The sequence below is a fragment of the Lissotriton vulgaris genome, chromosome 8, assembly GCF_964263255.1.
Source record: "Lissotriton vulgaris chromosome 8, aLisVul1.2, whole genome shotgun sequence".
NCBI classification, from domain to species: domain Eukaryota; kingdom Metazoa; phylum Chordata; class Amphibia; order Caudata; family Salamandridae; genus Lissotriton; species Lissotriton vulgaris.
Window position 1 is genome coordinate 1227668675 of NC_141696.1, and position 20624 is coordinate 1227689298.

Genomic DNA, 20624 nt, shown 5'->3' on the forward strand with positions numbered 1-20624 from the left:
AACAATCCCCTCTGCATGCCTAGAAAACATGCTGGAATACTGAAAACACACATCAACCTATGGTCCAACCACACATCACGAATACACTTTTCAATCGCAGCATGCCCCACTTTCCCAGATGAAATAACTTTACAGTACACGAGTAGAAAAATGTCATTTGCTCCACATTGAACCCCCATACAAACAGGTTTCACAAAAGTATACAAAGAAATACAGTATGGTACATGAAAAGATCATTTTTTTGCATCTTAAAACAGTAACTAACTATGTATGTATGTATGTATGTATGTATCCGAGTAATTCAGTAGGGAATTTGCCCACTTGCAAAAATGCCCACAGGATACTTGGGGAGAATTTCAGGCCTACATTTAAGGTGGTGAATCCCGGGAGTGCTGAAAGAAGAGTATGGAAGGAGAGGTCAGGAACAATGTTATCGGGGTAAAAGAGGTGCATGCTCTTGGCGTGCTTTACACCCAGTGCTAGGAGGCAATATCACTCTTGCAACGTTCAATAAAGATGTAACATTTGGAAATAAAGTGACCAGTTTGTTCACTCCCAAATATCCTGGAATTGGCCAATAGACATTCGTTCTTGCATCGACCGTCTTACAGGAAGAGCCACATACTTCCTAGTTTTTCCATTCCAAATAACAGAGAGAGGAGGTAGATCTGCACCCAAGATCAGCCTGATGCATAAGCTGTAGCTCTCAGCTTAGTTAGTTCTGTTGTGCGTTCGGTGGAGAAGAGCTTCCAACAAACACATCATGCACTGTCCTGTATCAGAGAACACTCCGCTCCAAGGGAATGGGCTTTCAATGAAAGCAAATGAGTAAGGAAACCCGAGGCAGAAACAGGAAAGAACGACTGCATGAAAACTTCGGGACAAGAGGGGAGGGAAATCGAGCAGAAATAAACAGAGGTAAAAATGCGGAAAGAGGAAACCCGGGAGACATGACCACCAGTAGTGTTAGTGGAGTAGCTGTGAGCAAGTGCGTGACGTTAATGAGCATGCGAAAATCTGAGTCGTGTCTGTCACAAAGAAATAACAATTACTTCCTTTCGCATGAGGTTGCCTTTCTAAGGGCGTTTCATGGTTTTCTGCTTTTTAGATCTCACTTAGGCAGCGCTTGCTCTGTTTCTTCGAGAAGTGCTGAGTTCAGAATATTGGCTTTAAGCTTCGCCCATTTCCCACCCATGTTTTCAATTGGCTCCTTTGACCGTCATTGGTAAATGCCAACTACTTGGCATTAAAGCAGAAACAGCTGTGAGCAATATGAACGTTTTAAGTAGTTGGCGCACACAATAGCAAACAGGCAACATTTCGGAAATTACCACACGCAGCTTTTATTTCATCAACACATTCATTTTATTTCAAGCAGCAGCTTTCCTAACTTCCATTTCTGCACAGCATTTATCCATGCACACGCTCTCAGCTGCAGCCCTTTCCTCTTCCATTAATATCAGGGTTTAAAGCCAAATGAGGAAGGAGTTCTACTTTCCGACCTTTTGAGGGCGCGCATCCGCTGTTCTGCGAGGCATGCTGTAGATGGTATATGTGATTCAAGAACCTCCCATGTTTTCTATTGGCTTCTGTTTGTGTTCTTCTTAATTGCCTGCTATTGTTAGGTGGATGTGCTAAATCAGCCCGACCTTTTGGCATTTTCGACACTCACAGGCTACTGCCTCAGCCACTTTCCTGCGCACTCAGTTCATTCCTGCGCACTCTTATTTTTGCTTTTCCGCCGCTCGTGTATCAGCAAGGCACCCACTTCACGGACGCCGCGCTTCATGTTTTGAACGGTATTAATATTACTGCAGCCTTTTCGTTACCTTCCGTCGCTGCCTAGTCATGTTTTTGGGTCTCCCCCTCTTTCCTCGCCGTTAGGAGCCCTTCACCCACCCTCCAAGCGCAAACGCAGCTGTGGGTTTCTCAGTACAGTAACTCCAAGGGCTTCCATTGCAATACACTGGAGAAAATGATAAAAGTCTAAGGTTTCTATATGGAAAATTCCTATGTGAACAGTTCACCTTTGGATATTATTTTACGACCTTGTAAGCCCTGATGAAGTTCCCCTTTAGGGAATGAAACTTGTTGGCTGAGTCTTATTTACTCACATGAAAAAAAGACATTTGAAATAAAGGATTTTTTTTACACTACTTTCAGTCTACTGGACTTCATTGCTTGGAGCACCCCCACTTGTAGTAAGTGACCTGGAGCACAGAGGCGTCACTCAACGGCTGGCGCTGGGGAGTATTGTGCAGGATCAAGATTTGATGGAACTAGCGTGAGGCGCAGAGCTAGAAGTCTGCCGTTACTGGTTTTAAGGAATTAATAAAGGAAGAAGAATACGAACCTAAGATCTGTCATCTGAATTTTCTATTGAAGACTTTTAATAATATTTACATTGTGCATGATATATTGAGTAAAACTGTGCTGAACGACCAAAAATACAAGAAATAAGGGTGCTGAACCGTTATAGTGTGATAATAGAGTGAGGCAGTGAAAGACCTCCTATTAACAGCAGGTAACGTGTTACAAATAAGAGTTGAAGACCAGCTTTTGAGCGGCCCGATAATGATGGTAATACTTCCACATCGGAGAGGTTCACACGCCATGTTTCTGAAGACGGATCACATGGGACAAAGCAGTAAGATAGATCCAACCTGGGACACATAATTTATTTTCAAAATCAGCTATGTTCCATGAAGTGAAAAGCTAATCTCCTTTGTAACCTCCCTTGTCTTCCTAGTGGGACCAATCCACGAACCTTTCTTGTCATGGTTATTTAGTCAGCTCTCACAATTGGGAAGATAGACTTAGTCTGTAGTCAATGTAGGACCTTATTTCTCAGTTGGCCAGAGGAATAAATGGTACACTGGCTCATTTGTCATGATTGCCACTAAAGGGCACATGTTTTTTTTGTATTTGGCAGAGGACCGGATATTTACTACAGGAGAAGAAAGAAAATGGCGTCGATCGGCATTCCAGTTTTTCAATAGAAACCTTCATACTCTATTCAAACACCATGAAATGTATACATTTGAAAAATTACGGGTTTAGATTTTCTATTATATGGGACAAGGAACTAGACTTCCCCAAATGCTGTGGCTTACAGCTGCTCACTAGCCAGCATGTTCGTGTCAGTTATATTTCCAATCAAGAACCCGATAGAACACTTCAATACAGGTAATTGTTTCATAAAGTAGCACACTAATCAAGAAGCGACTTGAACATCGAAGTGTTGATCCTAATTCCTTTAGCAGACGCAATATTCGCCAACAATGCAAAAACACAGTAATTGCAAAATACCTGTATTTCTGCAGCGAGTTCGAAAAAGTTCAAAGAACGTTGGTCTCTGCGCTGATTGAATGGCCATTTTGCTATCCACATCACGGTTGGCAGTGCAATTTGAAACCCTACAAAATATAAAAAATAGGCACGATTAGAAACTCAACTTTCGCCGAACCCAGATCATACATTACGAGCCACAGATCTAATTTTTCTTTGAGTTCACACTGCATATGAAGTGAATCGAATACAAATCTAAAGAAACTGAGGGACATCATGTCACAGACCACCATCAACAAATAAACAGTAAGAACCTAGATAAAAATCAGGGTAAAACGAAAAAGTAGAATCTATATGGGAAGAACTATAAATTCAGCATTAACAGCAAGGAAAAAACATGCTTAAAGAAAATGACTCTAGCATACTGGTACACAGGGCCAATATTTGTCAGTTTCACCCCTTTGAACTGAAAAAACCCAACTTCCAGCAGGGGGTTTGGGAGGGGGGGGAGAGAAAAGGGGTGTGTAATCTGGTCACGGTGGTGGCAGAGGTTACCAATAAACCTCTCTTAACCGCTTTCTTTACACAAAATATGTTGAAAATGTGTCCCAGAATCCCACAAATCTATGGACATCGTCTACGGTTTATGAATTAAAAAGGAATTCCTTGACTGAGAAAGAAATAATAGAAGGGCGGCATCTTGGTTCTGCATGTCTTGTATTCAGTACAGAATTGAGGCTTGATAATAATCTCTGTATGTTTTACAGAACACCTTGGAACTTTCAAACCTTGACATTCTGAAAAATGGAATACATTTGTCTCCCAGTCAATTTCTAAATCAAACATTGTTAAAGTGTGAATCACAGATTAAGCTACAGTTGTGTCCACCCAAGGCAGCTTTAGTACAAAGTAATATACCCTTTACCTAAAGTATAGCAATTGGTTCTCTTTCTATAATTTAGGCAAATGTTTTATAACGCAGGTCTTCAACATTTCTGTACCATGAGAATGGGACCACATTTCAAATAGGTTTCAGAAACCCTAGCTTGGACGATGCTAAATTCTCTGTCAACTTGAATGGACAGGTAATCTAAGAACCAAATAGAAACAGTCAAGGAAAAGCAGAAAAGCAAACATCAAAATATCAGCCACAGCATCAAACCTAACATGCACTAGGTCTGAATTACAAAAAATCGTAAGGATCTGTATGTTCCTTTTCATATCTGGGGATTACACGTCTTTAAGTCAGTGTTACAGGTGGCTGGCCTTTGCAAGGGAAAAATCCTCCAGCAGAGAAAGCATGGAGCTGTACCCAACAACGTTCTCTCAAAATAACTGTTGCAGTATATGACGGGGGCAGCATGCCACTGGGCACCTCGAAGGCCGCTACCACCCCGCGTGGGTATTCACCTTGTGACCCCCCCCCCTCCTGTCTTTTCAGCCTTCCCAAACACAGGTCTGGTCGATGCCTGCAGAATGATACAGCTGCGACGAGGAGGATATTGAGGACTGGCCCTTTAACTGGAAGAGTAACAGGGAAGAGGAGCCCCGACACAACGTAAAGCTGGCTGGTGATGACAGTCAGGTGTGCTTGTACACCGGAGTGGAGGACAGCGAACGGAGAGACGTGTGTTGGGGAGAGCGGATCGAAGGAAGTACAGAAGGAAGAGGACCCGGTTTGACATCTACCGAGGGAGTGGAGGTGCAGAGTGACCCGTTGACGGCAGGGGAGCCTGGAGCCCGACGGCAACACGAGCCGCCCACCGCACGGGACCTGGAGGCGTTTGGCTCACCGAGGTACGTAATCGTATCTCGGGCTGGGTTAAGAGGAGAGGAGGGAACCTAGAGTAATTTGAATCCCATTTCCCTTCATTCCCCTGGTGAACCCTTCCTGCACCCCCCTCCCCGCCCAGTCACTAGCTGTAATTATTCACCGGTAGTACCCCCTCACTCCCTTCCCCTCACGAGTGTGTCTGTAACATAGCACAAACTGAGACGCCCTCTCTTGTGTCTTCTACCGAGGCGGCGAGCATCGTAACCACGGAGACGGACCAGGTGGAGACGAGGCGGAGCCCAATTCGGAGGAAGGAGGAGGCAACCAGGAGGAAACAGAGACCCGAACGAAGCAGATCTCCGAGACGGACTCACATTAGGAAGACTTGTACTGATATCCTGTTTCAGCAAATAAAGCCATCACGAACAAAAACTCGACTGTTGCCCATTACTACGCAACCCGCTACACAGTAAGATTCTGCTGACTATAAGGAGGTCATACAAGTCCCAAAAATGTTTTTAGTCCCAACTATTCTGAATTTCCAGAGCTGTTCCTCTAGGTCGAATCTAAGGCTTTTAGGACATCAAGGATATCACTCTGGTCAGGTCTGTCTCAATCCAGCAGAGGCCACCAGTAGGGTCCAGTTCAGTTTCATCTGCTACTGGCCAGCCAAGCAAGTCTGGAAAATGGCCTCTTGTAGCTTGCGGTGTCCTTTTAGCCACTAGAAAGGTGAGTCAACTGACCCTTGTAGTCCATTGCTTATTCATGGGAGCAGGCCAGCCCTTCAGGTCTTCACACAGTTCTCAAACACCAAGTATGAGAACGGTGAACTTCTGTTCTTTCACAGGTCCAAAAATTATTCGGATGAGCTGAGGCTGATGAATCAAATTTGTAGGTTTCATTAGCCAGTGGGTGGACATGACGCCTGGACACTTTCTAACCCAGGTGTCTCCAGCCAGTCGATCGTGAGATACCAGTAGCCAATAGACACCTTCGGAATAGCTCACAGCCTTGAGTTAATTTTTAAATAAGCACAGAGTCACATTTTCTTTTTAAAATTTAGGGAAGACTGTGTTTATTTGATAATATCTTCAGGCTGCAGATAACAGGGCATGATACTGAGTAGTGCTGGAGTCAGATTTATTTAATTTTAAAGTTAAGAGAAGACTATACTTTTTAATAATATTATCATTAGATAGCGCGGCCTGATACTGAGCAGTGCTGGAGTCAGATTTATGACCAGGGCAAGGAGGTGAAGAACTTAAGCGCTGAGGTATTTAAATCTTAAATAAAAGTCATTGACAAATCAACATTGAGGCATGAGAAGAAATTAGGTTTCTGAATGCTTTTAAATAGGAGAATATTGAAATGAAGTGTTAATTTGATGATTAAGTTAAATCTTTATTTTAATTTGATCCCTTTTCAAACTGTTGAATTTACAAACAGCAGGCATCATCCTCCCAGTGGCAAGTAGACACTGTGGAATTTTTATAACGGAAAGATACTGTCATTTTTTTCAAATGGGAGACATTTAAAGTGGATGCAACTATTTCTACGAAACGTTGAGTCAATGTTTTTCTCCACAATCAATTAAGCCAATTACATCTTAACATTTTATGTAGCAAGTTTCTTGACTTTATATTCTTCCTATTTAAATAAATAGTTGTCTTTTTCTGACCATGTCTACAGACCACTGTGAGCAAAATTTCTGCTGTTTGTAAATGTGACACAAAGACCAGATTCTCACTGACACCCATGGCAATCCTGTCTTAGTGCCCTTAGACAAAGTATTTTGTTCAAACCGTAGTCCTTGGCTCTATGAACATTTGGATTAAATTCAATGAATAGGCGTGGGGGTGTCCAGCAACATTGCACAAATGGTTTTGCCTTCATGAGCTCACAATGATTTTCACTGATCAGAAGTAGCTCTCACTACAGAAAAAGTTGGAGATCCCTGCTCTAACCAATGTGTGCAGCTCATCCTGTTTGCCTTTCTGCAAACGATCCCACTGTACACTAATCTGAAGCAAGTACAAGATGACATAATCTTTCTGCTTCTGAAGGAAGCTTGTGTGCCAGCCAGAGGTACATTTAGGGAAATCAACAGTCCCCTATTCTTCTCAGCTTCACAAAACTAGTTCTTGGGCCAGTTCCCTCTCCAGCTGGCCTGGTACCAAATTGGCTACAGAGAGCCTACGGAACAAAATGGTTCTCTATCCAAAGTTTTCTTGGCTTTTAACTATAGATGGGCAGGCCTCTTCCTTTTCAAGCTTATGAAGTTCCTGGACAATTCTCAGCTGTCCTTCCTGAGCTGATATCTGTTACATACCTCACACCCAGGTCTTCTTGGGAAAAGCCTAAAACATTGTTTTTGATCTGGGGCAGTTTTCACACCTCATTAAGGGGGTCACTGGCAGGACCATCCGCCAGCAGACCAATGCTAATCAGCCTGAGGCAGGTAAAGTATAACTTATTTAACATGCTTTTTCCTTAATATTTATACAACTTCTAACTTCACCAATGAGTTCGATTGTTAACATACATTGTAGTTTAATCAACTCTGTAGCTTATCCCAATCCAAAGATAGAAGTCTTGTGATTCTATTGTGAACTTACATTTTTCTCTCTAGGACATAGCCCTTCACCGTGAGAACAGCTTTGGGGGGCTGGTCACTATAAGTTCATGCTTATAAATTCTTGAATGTACCACTTTCAAATACTATGTGCCATACCTCATGGGCTGCAAGGCCAACTGATATGTGACTGATTTAAAATTTAAAGGTAATGTTCTTTCCTAGGGGTCAATCCACACAAGCAGGCCTAAAGCAATGCTTCCTTTGTCAGCTTAGTGGTTTACCCCTAATTTACCCCTTGACATTAGTTCCTTACAACTACCTTTTACCCTTATTCTTTATTCCCTTACCCATAACCCTTCATACCATACCCTTGGCCTCGCATTTACTCTTACCCCTTACCCTTTTATCATTTACCTCTTACTTTTAACCCCTCACAGTAGCCCCTTAACAAATACAATTTCACTTACCCTCTTGCTATACTCTTATCCCCTTACACCCATGTCAGTTTACTTGTAACCCCGTACCCCATTACACTTACCCCTTACCTTTAATTCCTTACACAGAACTCTTACCCATAAACATTACACTTATCACTTTTACTTTTAACCCCTCAGCATTATGTTTCACCCCTTATGCCTACCCCATTGCCTTCCTTCTTATTGCCTTAGCATTTAGCGCTTATCTTTAAATTCTTACACTGTTACTCTGGAATCTTTGCCCTTAACCCATACCCATTAAACATAATCCCTTGCCAAGACATTACACTTAACACTACAGCGTAACTTTACCCATAAGCCCTTAACCATAGTCACAATTAACCCCATACTTTTAACTCCTTGCCACTAATCTCTCAACTTTATCTGATTTACCTCTTTGGCACTTCCTTCTTGACCCCTACGTCTGGCATAGAAAACATTATCCATTCAAAATTATTCTTATATTTATAGAACTTGTAACACAATAGTAAACAATAAAATGGTCTACGGTGAAAGTGTAGTCCTCAAGGAAATGCCCATAAAGAATGGAATAACAATTAAATGCATGCAAAAAAAGTATGCTCGCCATATATGCACATAGATACAGCCTCCATGCTGCAATACATTTTTCAGTCTTACTTAGCAGATCTCAGACAACCTGACACAAACCCAACTATTGCTGCTGAGTGTAAGAAAAAATCAGTTTCAATTCCTGAAACCTTACTGAATTACTAACTGAGGGCTCACATCAGCCAAATCAAAGTAAAACAGTATATAGTATCACTCACCAGGCTACAAAGAATGCCTTCCAAATCTTCCACACTATTTCTGTGCATTCTGTTCACCATTATCTTCACCTAGTTCAGCAGGGGATCACGTCAACTCTATAGGAAAGTACCGCTCTGTGAGAATACAAAGACTCAACAGCTTCACCACTTGTGTGGGTATTCATAAAATCGGGCGGTGATAAAGATTTACATGAAACATCAGACTTGTTTTACACACCAAAACAATCACCTCTTAGAAAATTGCCTCTATTATTAAATAGACAATATTGTGTGAAAAAGAAAGAAGCGTATCCCCAACAACGTTAAAAAGCAAGCTCAGAACGTAAGGGGATCTTGCATGCAATAAACAAATGCCTTCCTGCAAGTTCTAGAGGTTGTGGAATACAACCCAATATACAACGTATCTCTCAGAATGCATAATGTCTCCGGCCCTGAAAGCACATCTTCAACTGAAAACTACTTAAAATCACTTACAATCGCAACAGGTATCTAATAATTATTAGAAGGGTGCTGCACACTTGTCACCTTTTCCTCTTGTGCACTTTTTAATACCTCATGTATTTTTGGTTGCTCACAATTTTTACTACCTCATATATGTTGATTGCTCACAATTGTCACTATTACCTTATGTAACGTAACGTCTGCTTTTGTAATCTGTTCTTGTGTAATGTTTTCCATCATGTTTCATCTCTGTTCCTATTGTGAAGCGCTCTGACGCCTTCGGGTAAAGTCCGCGCTATATAAAAATGCATAAATAAATAAGTGGACAGTGGCAGTGTCCCGGCTGCTTTAACGGCGCTAGCGCGACCTGTGGTGTAATCTTACACGTGCTTTTAACTGTAAGGGGGCATAGGGTAGAGAGCGATTAGGCTCCCTTCGTGTTTCTTTTTTAATTCACTTGTGCACTGTACTGTACTGCTGGACTGTTGTGTCTCCTGCTGGCAGCTACCCCGCAGGTATTTTTAAAAACGGTCACTGGTGGCACTGTTGGGCTGCTGAGGTCTCCTACCTGAAGGCAGCAACATCGCGCAGGGGGGCTGGGCTCGTTTTCTTTCTTCCCGCCCTGTTCTGACACCGTTTGAGCAGAGGGCGTGGAAGGTCCGAGCCAGCCACTTCCGGTGCGCGGGGGAGGACGGTCAGCGCTCTAGTCTTCCTAGACGCTGGGGGAGTTAAGAGGCGGATGCCTACTCGGCAGCGCAGCGGACGAGCGCAGCGGGCGAGCCAAAGGCGAGCCCGTCTGTGCCCGTCCGCGGCCGGGCACGGGCAGGGCCCCAACCCCATGTCAGATTTTGGTAAGAACACAGTGGAGCAGAGAACAACTCCTGCGCTTCTGTAGAGGCACCCCTACCTTGTGCCTCCATAGCATGAGAGTGGAGGAGGACACAGGATGTAAGCGCTGGCAATTTGTGTGTAGTACAGGAGGTAAGGGAGAACAGGAGTATACCAGTCTGGTTTGCGGATTACTTAATGTTAGATCTTTGCGCAAACATAGACTGGATATTTATAATCTCCTTACAGAAAAACAATTTGATCTCCTTTTCCTTACGGAAACGTGGCTAGATGCGCACTCTGACCCAGATATTATCGAGGCTTTGCCGGAAGGATATCTGATGGTTAGGCAAGACAGGCCTAAGGTTCGAGGCGGAGGCATAGCCATTGTTTTCAAGCAGCCTCTGTGCTGCCAAATGGAGCAAATGACGGTTACGGAGAGTGAGGTAGGCGCCTTCACTATCAGGGTGAATGCAAGTACTACAGTGAAGGGCTTCCTGATTTATAGACCTCCGGGTCCTCACACCAGGTTTACAGACAGCTTGGTAGAAGGTATTACTGAAGCCGCTCTACGCAGAGACAAGTTCCTTGTGTTAGGGGACCTGAATATGCATATGGAAGATCCTCTGGACAGAGGGGCGGTTAGTTTCGGTCGGGAATTGCAGGCATTACAGCTAGACCTGAGAGTTAAGACCCCTGCCCATTAGCAGGGCCATTTGTTGGACCCAATATTTGCTAATTGGGAGGAAGTGGAGATCAAACCTACCATCCCAGTTCCCTAGTCAGACCACTTTCTTGTGCCGTTTGTGGCGCTGATTCCGGGTGCAAGAGCACTGGAACAGGCACCCCGTAACTATCCTATCCGGAAATGGGCGAAATTCTCTCAGGCCAATTTCGACGAAGCACTCACCAAAGGAGGGAGAGCGGGCGGGATGGATATGGAAACAGCGAGCAGTAATTTGGATAAGCGCATTACAGAGGCTTTGGACTCTACCGCCCCACTATGTTTGACTAATGCGGGCCGCCTCTCACAGAGAACGGCTCCTTGGTTTAACGACGAGCTGCAGTTGGTAAAGGCGGCATGTAAGAGCTATGAGAGGCAGTGGAGGGTGGCCTTCTCGATCCAGGCAAAACAGGAGTACTTGGCAAAGAGGCGAGCCTACCATGGGCTGTTTAGAAGGGCTAAGGCAGCCCGCTTTGCCAAGAGGATTAGGGAGGCAGAGAACTCCGCGAAGGAATTGTTTAAAATCTATAAATCTATTTCCACCGCGAAGTTCGGTGGATTGTTCTGTGGACTCATGTAACCGTATTGCAGAATTCTTCGCAGAAAAAGTGGCAAAAATGTACTCCTCTTTTCCGGGGAAAATTGTAACAGGGTCTGAGTTTTCAGAAGATACAGGGGTAGTCAGGGGACGACAGGGATTGGAGAAATGTATTACCCCTTCCCCGGAGGTACTTATACAGATCTGCAGATCGATAAAGTCGGGCTCCCCGAGGGATACTGCCTCGCCCAAGCGACTCGCTGAAAGCCTAGTGACCCTTGACCTTATATCAGACATATGCTGGAGGTATCTTTTAGGACTCATACAGTACCTACTGGGTGGAAACTGGCGGTCGTACTCCCTCTTCAAAATAAGCCGAACATCAGCTTTGAGATATTTGAGAACCTCCGCCCTATATCTCTTCTACCCTATATGGCTAAAGTGGCGGAGAAGGTCGTGAACATCCAGCTGATAAGATATGTGGAGGAAGCTAATCTTCTTCACGCCACTCAGTTTGGATTCCGACCCCACCACTCTGCCATCAGACAGGGGGTGGATGAGGGCCAAACTATAGCCCTGGTCCTCCTGGACCTCAGCGCGGAATTTGACACTGTAGCACATGCCACTCTGCTGCAGAATCTGAATGAAGGTGGGATTTCAGGTGCCACGCTGAAATGGATTCAGTCATTCCTGGTAGACAGGAGCTTTCAGGTCCGGCTGGGGGACTGCTACTCTAGAGACATCAACTTGGGTCAGGGCGTACATCAGGGTTCGTCCCTGAGCCCAACCTTATTTAACCTATATGTCTCCCTAGTGGCAGCCATAGTTGAGGCCCATGGGCTGCGCATAGTGTCCTATGCCGATGACACGCAGCTGGTCATCTCCCTATCGCGCGCGCCCGGTCTTGCTGCTGACAGGTTCAGAGCATGCATGCAGGAGCTTGCATCCTGGATGTCGACCAACTGCCTGAGGCTGAATGGTAGCAAGACTGAAGTGCTTGTGGTGGGGGGGAGCCAGTCTGAGTGGACATTTGCATGGTGGCCGTCCTGCCTGGGGTCGGCCCCTACTCCTTGTCAGGAAGCCAAAAACCTGGGCATTTGGCTCGATGTGGAGCTAACATTTGTGCCCCAGATTAGTCGCGTGGTGGGGGTATGCTTTGGCGTTCTGAAAGGCCTGCGGAAGACTCTTGAGCTTCTCCCTACGGAGGCCCGTAAGACGCTGGTGCATGCCTTGGTCACTGCGCGGTTGGATTATGGCAATCTTCTTTATTTGGGTGCCACGGGAAAGAGCCTTGACCACCTTCAAGTGTTACAAAATGCAGCGGCTCGCTTGGTCCTGAGACTACCCAAAAGATCTGCCTCCAAGGCAGCGCTGCAGGCACTTCATTGGCTTCCTGTCAGGAGCAGAATTGAGTTTAAGGCTCTGTGCACGTGCCACCGTATTATATGCGGCAAGGCACCAAAGTCATTACAGAATCTTATTACTCCCTACAAGCCTGCCCGAGCCTTGAGATCTTCGGGCTCGGTGCTACTAAATATTACCAAAGTAAAAAAGGTACGTATGGGTGGAAGGTCCTTCCGGTTTATAGCAGCGAGAAGCTGGAATAGGCTCCCGCTAGAACTCCGCCTTGAATCATCAGAGTCTAGATTTAGGGGGAAACTCAAAACTCATCTGTTTATCTAGTAGACTAGCTCAGTTTCTTTGTTGTGACTCTGTTACTCCCACTTACTATAGCGCGGGGACACGCAGGTGTGCGTAACCAGGCGCTTTATAAACCTCGCTATTATTATTAAGTTTCAATTTTAAAAGTTCCAATCTTGCCCTACCCCCGCCAATCTTATTTATGTGGCGCTAATGAAAGGTACTGAATTAATGCATAACATACACATATCATTTGTTAGTACATTTGTTTCAGTCAGCAACAGTATCTAGCGGGCAAGATTAACCCTTAAATGCATAGCAACTGCAATCTTGTCAGTTGCCTATATGATTCAACCATTTACCAACCTGAATGAAATGCTCCAACAAAATATTTTCACATCAATGTTTTATCCTGGTAAGTGTGGCACAATTTGAGGGGTGGGATCAAGAGAGAACTGGCAAATTTGAATTGAGAAAGCAAAAAGTGGCATGTGATAATCAAACTCCCTTGAGGAATTTTGGGAGGTGGTATCAGATAGACAACATGCTTGGAGTGGAGGTCAGAGAAAACTGGAAATTCTGAAGATTTTTTGATCACTACAAAACCACAAACCATGCAGTTTAATCTTATCAAACTTCCACCTCACCACCCCATGAAATTAGCCTCTCTGAGAGTGAAAAGTTAAACAATAGTTCATGTTCATATGCAGTCCATTCAACTCTGCAGGATGGAGCTCATACTCAAGAGGCTTGGCAGCAGCATGCACTGCTTTTACCTGGTTGGCTAACCAGGAGCTGCCAAGCCAACCAGCAACTTCCCAATTTCCATGCTGGAGGTCTTCTCTTTGAGTGTAATTCAAATCTGCCAATGCTAAGCCGTACACAGAAAAGTACTCTCTCAACAACATTATCAAGCGTTGATAGAGAACCCAACTGTCCTTCCCCTACGGGTTTACTTAATGTAGGAGAGCAGCACATCAGGAATATGCGTTTTGGGAGGGTGGAAGGAGAGTAAGGATAACAGGTGCATTGGTGCTTCGTAAGTGATGGGGAAGGCATACATATTCACAATGAAAACATTTGGTAAACAGTGATGCAACATGTAATGTTGTGCACGTCCATGAGCAACGCATGGTCTGGGGGTATTTGAAGTTGCATTGCTCTAAACTAAAAACGCTTTATGTTTGTGTGTCATACATACATACATGCAGATTCTTACCAACTATGTTTTAGTAATCTGACCAAACTGCCAGCAGCATAACCTTCATGGCAGCTACTTTATGAGAGGATTTCAAACAATATACCCAATCCACAAATCAGGGCTCGAAAAATCCACTCTCGTTGTCGAGCAAGATTTATTCAGGACAAGCAATTTTTAGGGACTACTCGCCCTTTCTGGTGAGTTGAAAATCCACTAACTTCAGGGAAGACAAACTGACTTTTGTCCTTTGCCTCTGAAAGCAGAGTAAATGTGACAAGATAAGATGTAAAGGCATCGTTATTGCTCACAAAGTGAGATCAAAAAAATGCCATTAAATCTGGTTATCTTGTCAAATTTACTGACTTTCAGAGACAGAGTTCAGAAGTCAGCTCATCTTATTACATTTATTTTTCTTTCTGTGACTTAAGTTAGAGGATTTTGTAAAGTGAACTGTGTGACAATTGAACCTTGCAAAGCATGTTAAATGGAAGGCTGTAAGACATCATGCTTTTTTCTAACACAACACTGAAATAGCTAAATGAAATGTTCAAATATTTCAAATATATTTCTCTAGTTATGAAGACCCATTTTTGTAATTCTGCTGTGAATTCTTTTTAATGGATCAAAACAAATTAGAACACTGTACTTGGTGATGTGCAAATGTTAAATATTTTTGCTGAAACCCAACTTCCAAAAATTGTTTATGCACTATTATCAGTAAAACTACGTTAGTGGGAAAGTATTGTGACCATTTCAATGGAAAATATGCTATCTGCAAATGACAATGCACTACACCACATCATGCTTTGGTAATATATTTATGAAAAGTGAGTTTTTAAACATGAACCTGGAATTATTACTGCACCTGCCCAGATGACAATGCTATTAGTGAACTGAGAAGCAAGCCAGGAATCATGTGTACCTTATATATAGGCTCGATTCTTGGTATACATGGAGCAAACGTTTAGTCTAGTAAATAAAAAGAATTTTTGTACAGCAGAAATAGTGAACTTGCATATTTGAAGGTGCTCTCTTATTTGATAATAAAGAAAAAGGCGGCTCCATAAGACAATTTTTTTTTAAATTTGTTTATTGAATAGCTTGCTGTTACAGTACACATGCTCCAATAGGGAGCCATCAGAATCTTGATAGCATGAAACAACACAAGCATTTTCAAGTATAAAAGGCAGCAGAGATATGCAGTGCATACGTAAACAAACAGTTCATAAAAGCCAACTACCCCCCACTCCCAACCCCCCCCCAGGCACTTGAAAGGGTGTGGCATCATATAAACAAAGGATATTGAGAATTATTGACATGCATATATAATAATACATCATGGGCGTCACATTGCAGCAATTCCTACTGAGGCACAGATCAGAAAGGAAAGAAGGAAAACAAAAAGAAGCAAGGAGCAGAAGGTTAGACCACAGACCCATTTCCGAACTGTAGGGAGGCTCTAAGCGCCCCAGCATTGTGCCATAGCGTGCTTGGCTAGTAATGTTGCCACAGCAACCAGTCGCCGGTTACACGGTTTCAGGGATTTCAAATTCCCCAGCAGGCATACCTCCTGCACAGACCGCTCATTCCAGCACCACTTCCGTCAGCACAATCGCCACTTTAACCCAGGAGGCAGATATACCTGGGCACTGCCACGATAGATGCAAAAAAATCGGCATCTGTTTGCCAACACCTAAAGCAACAGGCTGTATTGTGCAATTCATATTTCCACAATTGCAGTGGAGTGTAATACAACTGGTGTAAAAATGTGAAATGGATGATACTCAGATTACAGTTGGCAGTGAGGCGCCCAGTCAGAGTACAGCAGAACTGCTGATGGTCAAGCGGCAAGATGCACCCCAAAGCTGCGTTCCATTTAAGATATGAAGGGTGCTCTTCTGGATCATTCTCACGTTGGGATGCAGCGTATAGTCTAGAGATCAGACCCTTGCGCTCCTCACCAGCTAGCACCGCCTGCAGTGCTCACCATGGCTGTGGTTCTGCTGGATAATTAGGGTAGATTGTGTAGGGAAGTTGTAATGAAGAGAAAACACGCAGGAAACGTGTGATAATGAAGACGAGATTTATTTGTGTCCACTCGTCATGAAGTTCAAGGACCAGAAGGTAATCAATTGGATGGGGTTCCGGACGCAAGGCAACAGCTGTTTTATCACTGTTTGAACAATGAACACATGAACGCACAAAATGGTCCACACAAGAATCAATCCCTGGCCACCAAAAAGACTCCTTTAATCGTCTTCTGGTAAAGGATATCCCCAGATGCCCCTCATGAGCAATCTCAAGAAGAGTATTCCTGATAGAAAAAGGCGGAACAATTGTGTCTCCTCTAAGAATCAAATCATTCTCCACAGCAAGTTCCTCCTGAACTTTGAAAAACCCCATCATATTACCAGACAATTTCCTCTGTTCCGGCCAACCATGTGTGAGATAATCCTTGACATTGCACAGTTCCAAATCATTTCTCATTTCCTTTAACCAGACATCCTATTGCAAAGATGACCGTTCACCACAAACCAGATTTACATGTAAAAGCAACCTCACACTCATCCTCAATAACCACTTCAGGACAGCTCATATCAGAAACTAGTCTTGACATGTAATCAGCATGTACATTCGCCTTACCCTGAACATACTCAATTTTAAACTGAAAGGACTGCAATCTTGAAGCTAATCTTGCAAGACGCGCCAACATGGTCCTGCCTCCACCAGGAGCTATGAGAAAAACAAGAGGCTTATGATCAGTTTTTATTAAAAATCTTATACCCCAAAGAAAAAGGTCTAAAGTGTTCAGCTCCCCAGACACAAGCCAACAGCTCTCTTTCTATAACGGAATAATTCTTTTCAGCATCTCTCAAAGCTCTTGAAGCATAAGCAACAACCCAACAACCCATTCCTTCTCATTATCCCTCTGCAAAAGAACACCACCCAAACCAGAACAACTTGCATCCACCATAACCACACACTTCACACCAACCACAAAAGGTTTCAGACACGGCGCCTTCACAACAAACACTTTCAAAGTCTTAAAAGCTTCCGTCATTTCATCCGTCCAAACAAATTTTGCATTTCTCTTTAGCAAACATCTAAAAGGATCAACCTTTGCTGAAAAATTTGGTATAAACTTAGAATAAAATTCAATAAGGCCCAAAAACGCCACAAGTTGTTCTTTTGAAGTGGGTACAGGAGCATTTACAATACTTTCAACATGATTTCTTTTTGGTTTAATACCCATTCCACTGATAGTATGACCAAGGTATTGCACCTCTTTTTGTCTAAACTTGCATTTGTCGAGACGGAGGGTAAGCCCTTTCTCAGACAAAGCAGCAATCACACACTTCAAGTTATTATCATGCTCCACATCTTTTCCGCACACCAAAATGTCATCTTGAAATGCTATGGCACCATTCAACCCCTCTAAAGTGTCTCTCATAAGTCTCTGAAACACTGAGGCAGCACTCGCCAACCCAAATGGCATTCGACAAAATCTGTATAGACCCTCTGGGGTAATAAATGCAGTGATGTTTTTAGACTCCTCAGCAAGTACAACCTGATGGTAAGCACTGGCCAGGGCAACACAAGAAAAAACTTGTGCACCAGCTAAGGTTGAAACCATTTCATGAAGATTCGGTAAAGGATGTGAATCCACCCAAATGGCACTATTAACACTGCGGAGATCAATACACAACCTAAGCTCGCCAGAAGATTTAATCAAAATCACAATGGGAGAAACCCAAGGGGATGATTCTATCAGTTCAATGATATTCTTTTCACACAAATCCTTCAACATTTCCTTAAGTTTGCTCCTATAAGTCAGAGGAACATTTCTCACTCTATGCCTAACAGGAATAGCATTCTCATTCAGTTTGATAACATGTTCAAAACCTTTATATCGACCCAAAGACCCGCTAAAAACACTTGGAAAAGATTTCTGCAAACTATCCACTAGCAGTGAATTATCATTGGAGACACTTGGCAAACACTGTGGCACAACAAAAACAGGAGGATTGGCCCTAGGATCAATTTTCATTTCCAACTGGTATTGGTGTGGCCAACCCAAGAGTGACAATCCAGACTTTGACACATACATTTTTCCAGAAGTGTGTCGGTCAGAAAATTGTAACTTCGCATTAAAATATCCAATTAGATCAATCTTGTGGCCTGTGTAACCACCAGGAGATACGTCAGATTTGAATAACCTCCTATCAGGAAACTTCTCCTGAAAGACATTCAAAGAAATGATGGTATACCATGCACATGAATCTACATAAAATTCTAATTTGATGTTATAAACCGTTATCACACAAGATGGAAATTTTGTACAATCCCCATCCTCACATATATTGATAACAGTGTTTACTTGGAATTCACTTTCATCATCCAAGGCATAACTTTCGCAACATTCATGTATACAATTCATTTTTCCTGGTAATGATCTACATAATCTTGTAAAATGGCCTTTCTTGTTGCATTTTGAACATGTTTTCCCTAAAGCTGGACAATTTCTACAATCTGCTAAATGCCCATCGCTTCCACATCTAAAACACAATAACTTTGAGTTCTTTTTTTCATACTTCTGATTCCTGAATTTGTTATCATTTCTAGATGAAAAATCACTTCTTGGTGGGTAACCTTTCTTTGATCTGTCTGAATCTTTAGATACGCTGAAAACATCGCTTTTATCGTTTCCGCTAATCTCCTTCACAAACTTTTCCGAATGTTCTATCGACTTTGCAATATCTATAGCATTGTTAAGAGACATATCAGATGTTGTCCAAAGTCGTTCCTGCACTTTTTTGTTATTAGTCCTCATCAAGATTTGGTCCCTCAAGACCTGCTCATAAGAAATGTGCTCAAAATCGCACGTAACTGCTAATGATCTCAAGGCTGAAACAAAATCTTCCACAGGTTCATCTGCATGTTGCTTCCGTGAGTAAAAAATAAATCTCTCCATGACAATATTCTTTTTTTTTCCATACCTTAAACTTAGCTGCAAGGAAGCATATTCATACACATTAATATTCCCTGGATTTACTAAAACTGGTAAAGTTTTGAACTCTTTCAGTGCAATTCCACCCAAACAATGCTTTAATAGCGATCATTTTCTTTCTGGCTCACAATCTCCCTCCTCTAACACATCTACATAAGCTAAAAATACAGGTTCCCATATTTCCCAAGCCATGGGAGGTTCACCAGGTGATGATAAAAAAGATGGGGGAGGGACAATGCCAGCCATAGTAAACAAGTTTGTAAACTTATTCTATATCATACAATAAAAGAGTGTTAATATACAAGAAAAAAAACAATCAATAATAAAAGAAAGTTCCCAGCTGTAGTTAAGACACGCAGTGTGCGTATCATTGATAAAAAACCATGAGATCCACACTTGCGTTATATATACTTCTTCCAAAACAATCGTCTATGTGAGATCCACACTCGCGTTATTCACACTCCTTTCAAAACGCGTTGTTATCGTGCGTTCACAATGCTTGACGATCTGACGTGAGGAGTCAGAACGTGATGAGAGAAGGACGTCTTTGACGATCCGACGTAAGGCGTCAGAGCGTGATGAGAGAAGAGCATCTTAAGAACTCCAAAGCTGGACGCTGACAACACTAGAATCCACACGGTTCCACAAAGTTCGAAGAAGAAACGGCAGCCGATTGAACACGAAAATTGTTCAAAAATAAGCCGTAAGAAGTAAGATCAGTTCTCTTTCAAAATTTCCTTTTCTTTCCTTCCCAATAAAAAGTTCAATTAATCCTCCGTAGTTCCGCAGCTCCGTAACGGTGCTCACACGGGTCTTACTGCTGAGTAAAATCTTGTTCAAATCTTGTTCCTTATCAGCAGGTAACAAATCCCGCCCGTCGCCAGTGTAGGGAAGTTGTAATGAAGAGAAAACACGCAGGAAACATGTGATAATGAAGACGAGATTTATTTGTGTCCACTCGTCATAAAGTTCAGTCTTGGAATAACATAACTCCCCCAACAGCCTTACTTCCCACATTCTAGATATTTGAAGACAAACAAGGTCTCCCAACATTCCCAATGGCACGAGCTTGTCACGAGCTATTAAACAACAGGAACGCTCGTGACAGCTCACATAATACATATACAAGAACCCAACAGATTGCCCTGACCGAGTGTCGCACCCTTACATATGTGAAGCACAGCATTGGGCTGGGCCGTGAGTCCGACCCGCCTGAATGTCCGGCAGCGAACGGAACTGGCCAGGTTTGTACAGGTCACCCATCTGTACAACACCGACCGCTTGCAGCGCAAGCAGAGCAGAGCGCTTCCGCGCCGCAGAGATATCTGGATGAGCCGCCACA

At 43.1% G+C, this 20624-nt stretch overlaps 1 protein-coding gene across 1 annotated transcript in view; it reads right to left on the reverse strand.

Annotated features, from left to right (window-relative positions):
• The window catches only part of BRCA2 (BRCA2 DNA repair associated), a 616646-nt gene that overhangs the window by 556677 nt on the left and 39345 nt on the right, over positions 1-20624 (reverse strand). Inside the window, exons 2-3 of the mRNA XM_086935127.1 lie at positions 8902-9015; positions 3310-3416 (exon numbers count right to left, since the gene is read on the reverse strand). Of these exons, the coding sequence (XP_086791253.1) occupies positions 3310-3376 (67 nt within the window). The 5' untranslated portion in view covers positions 3377-3416; positions 8902-9015. The remainder of the gene's footprint in view (positions 1-3309; positions 3417-8901; positions 9016-20624) is intronic.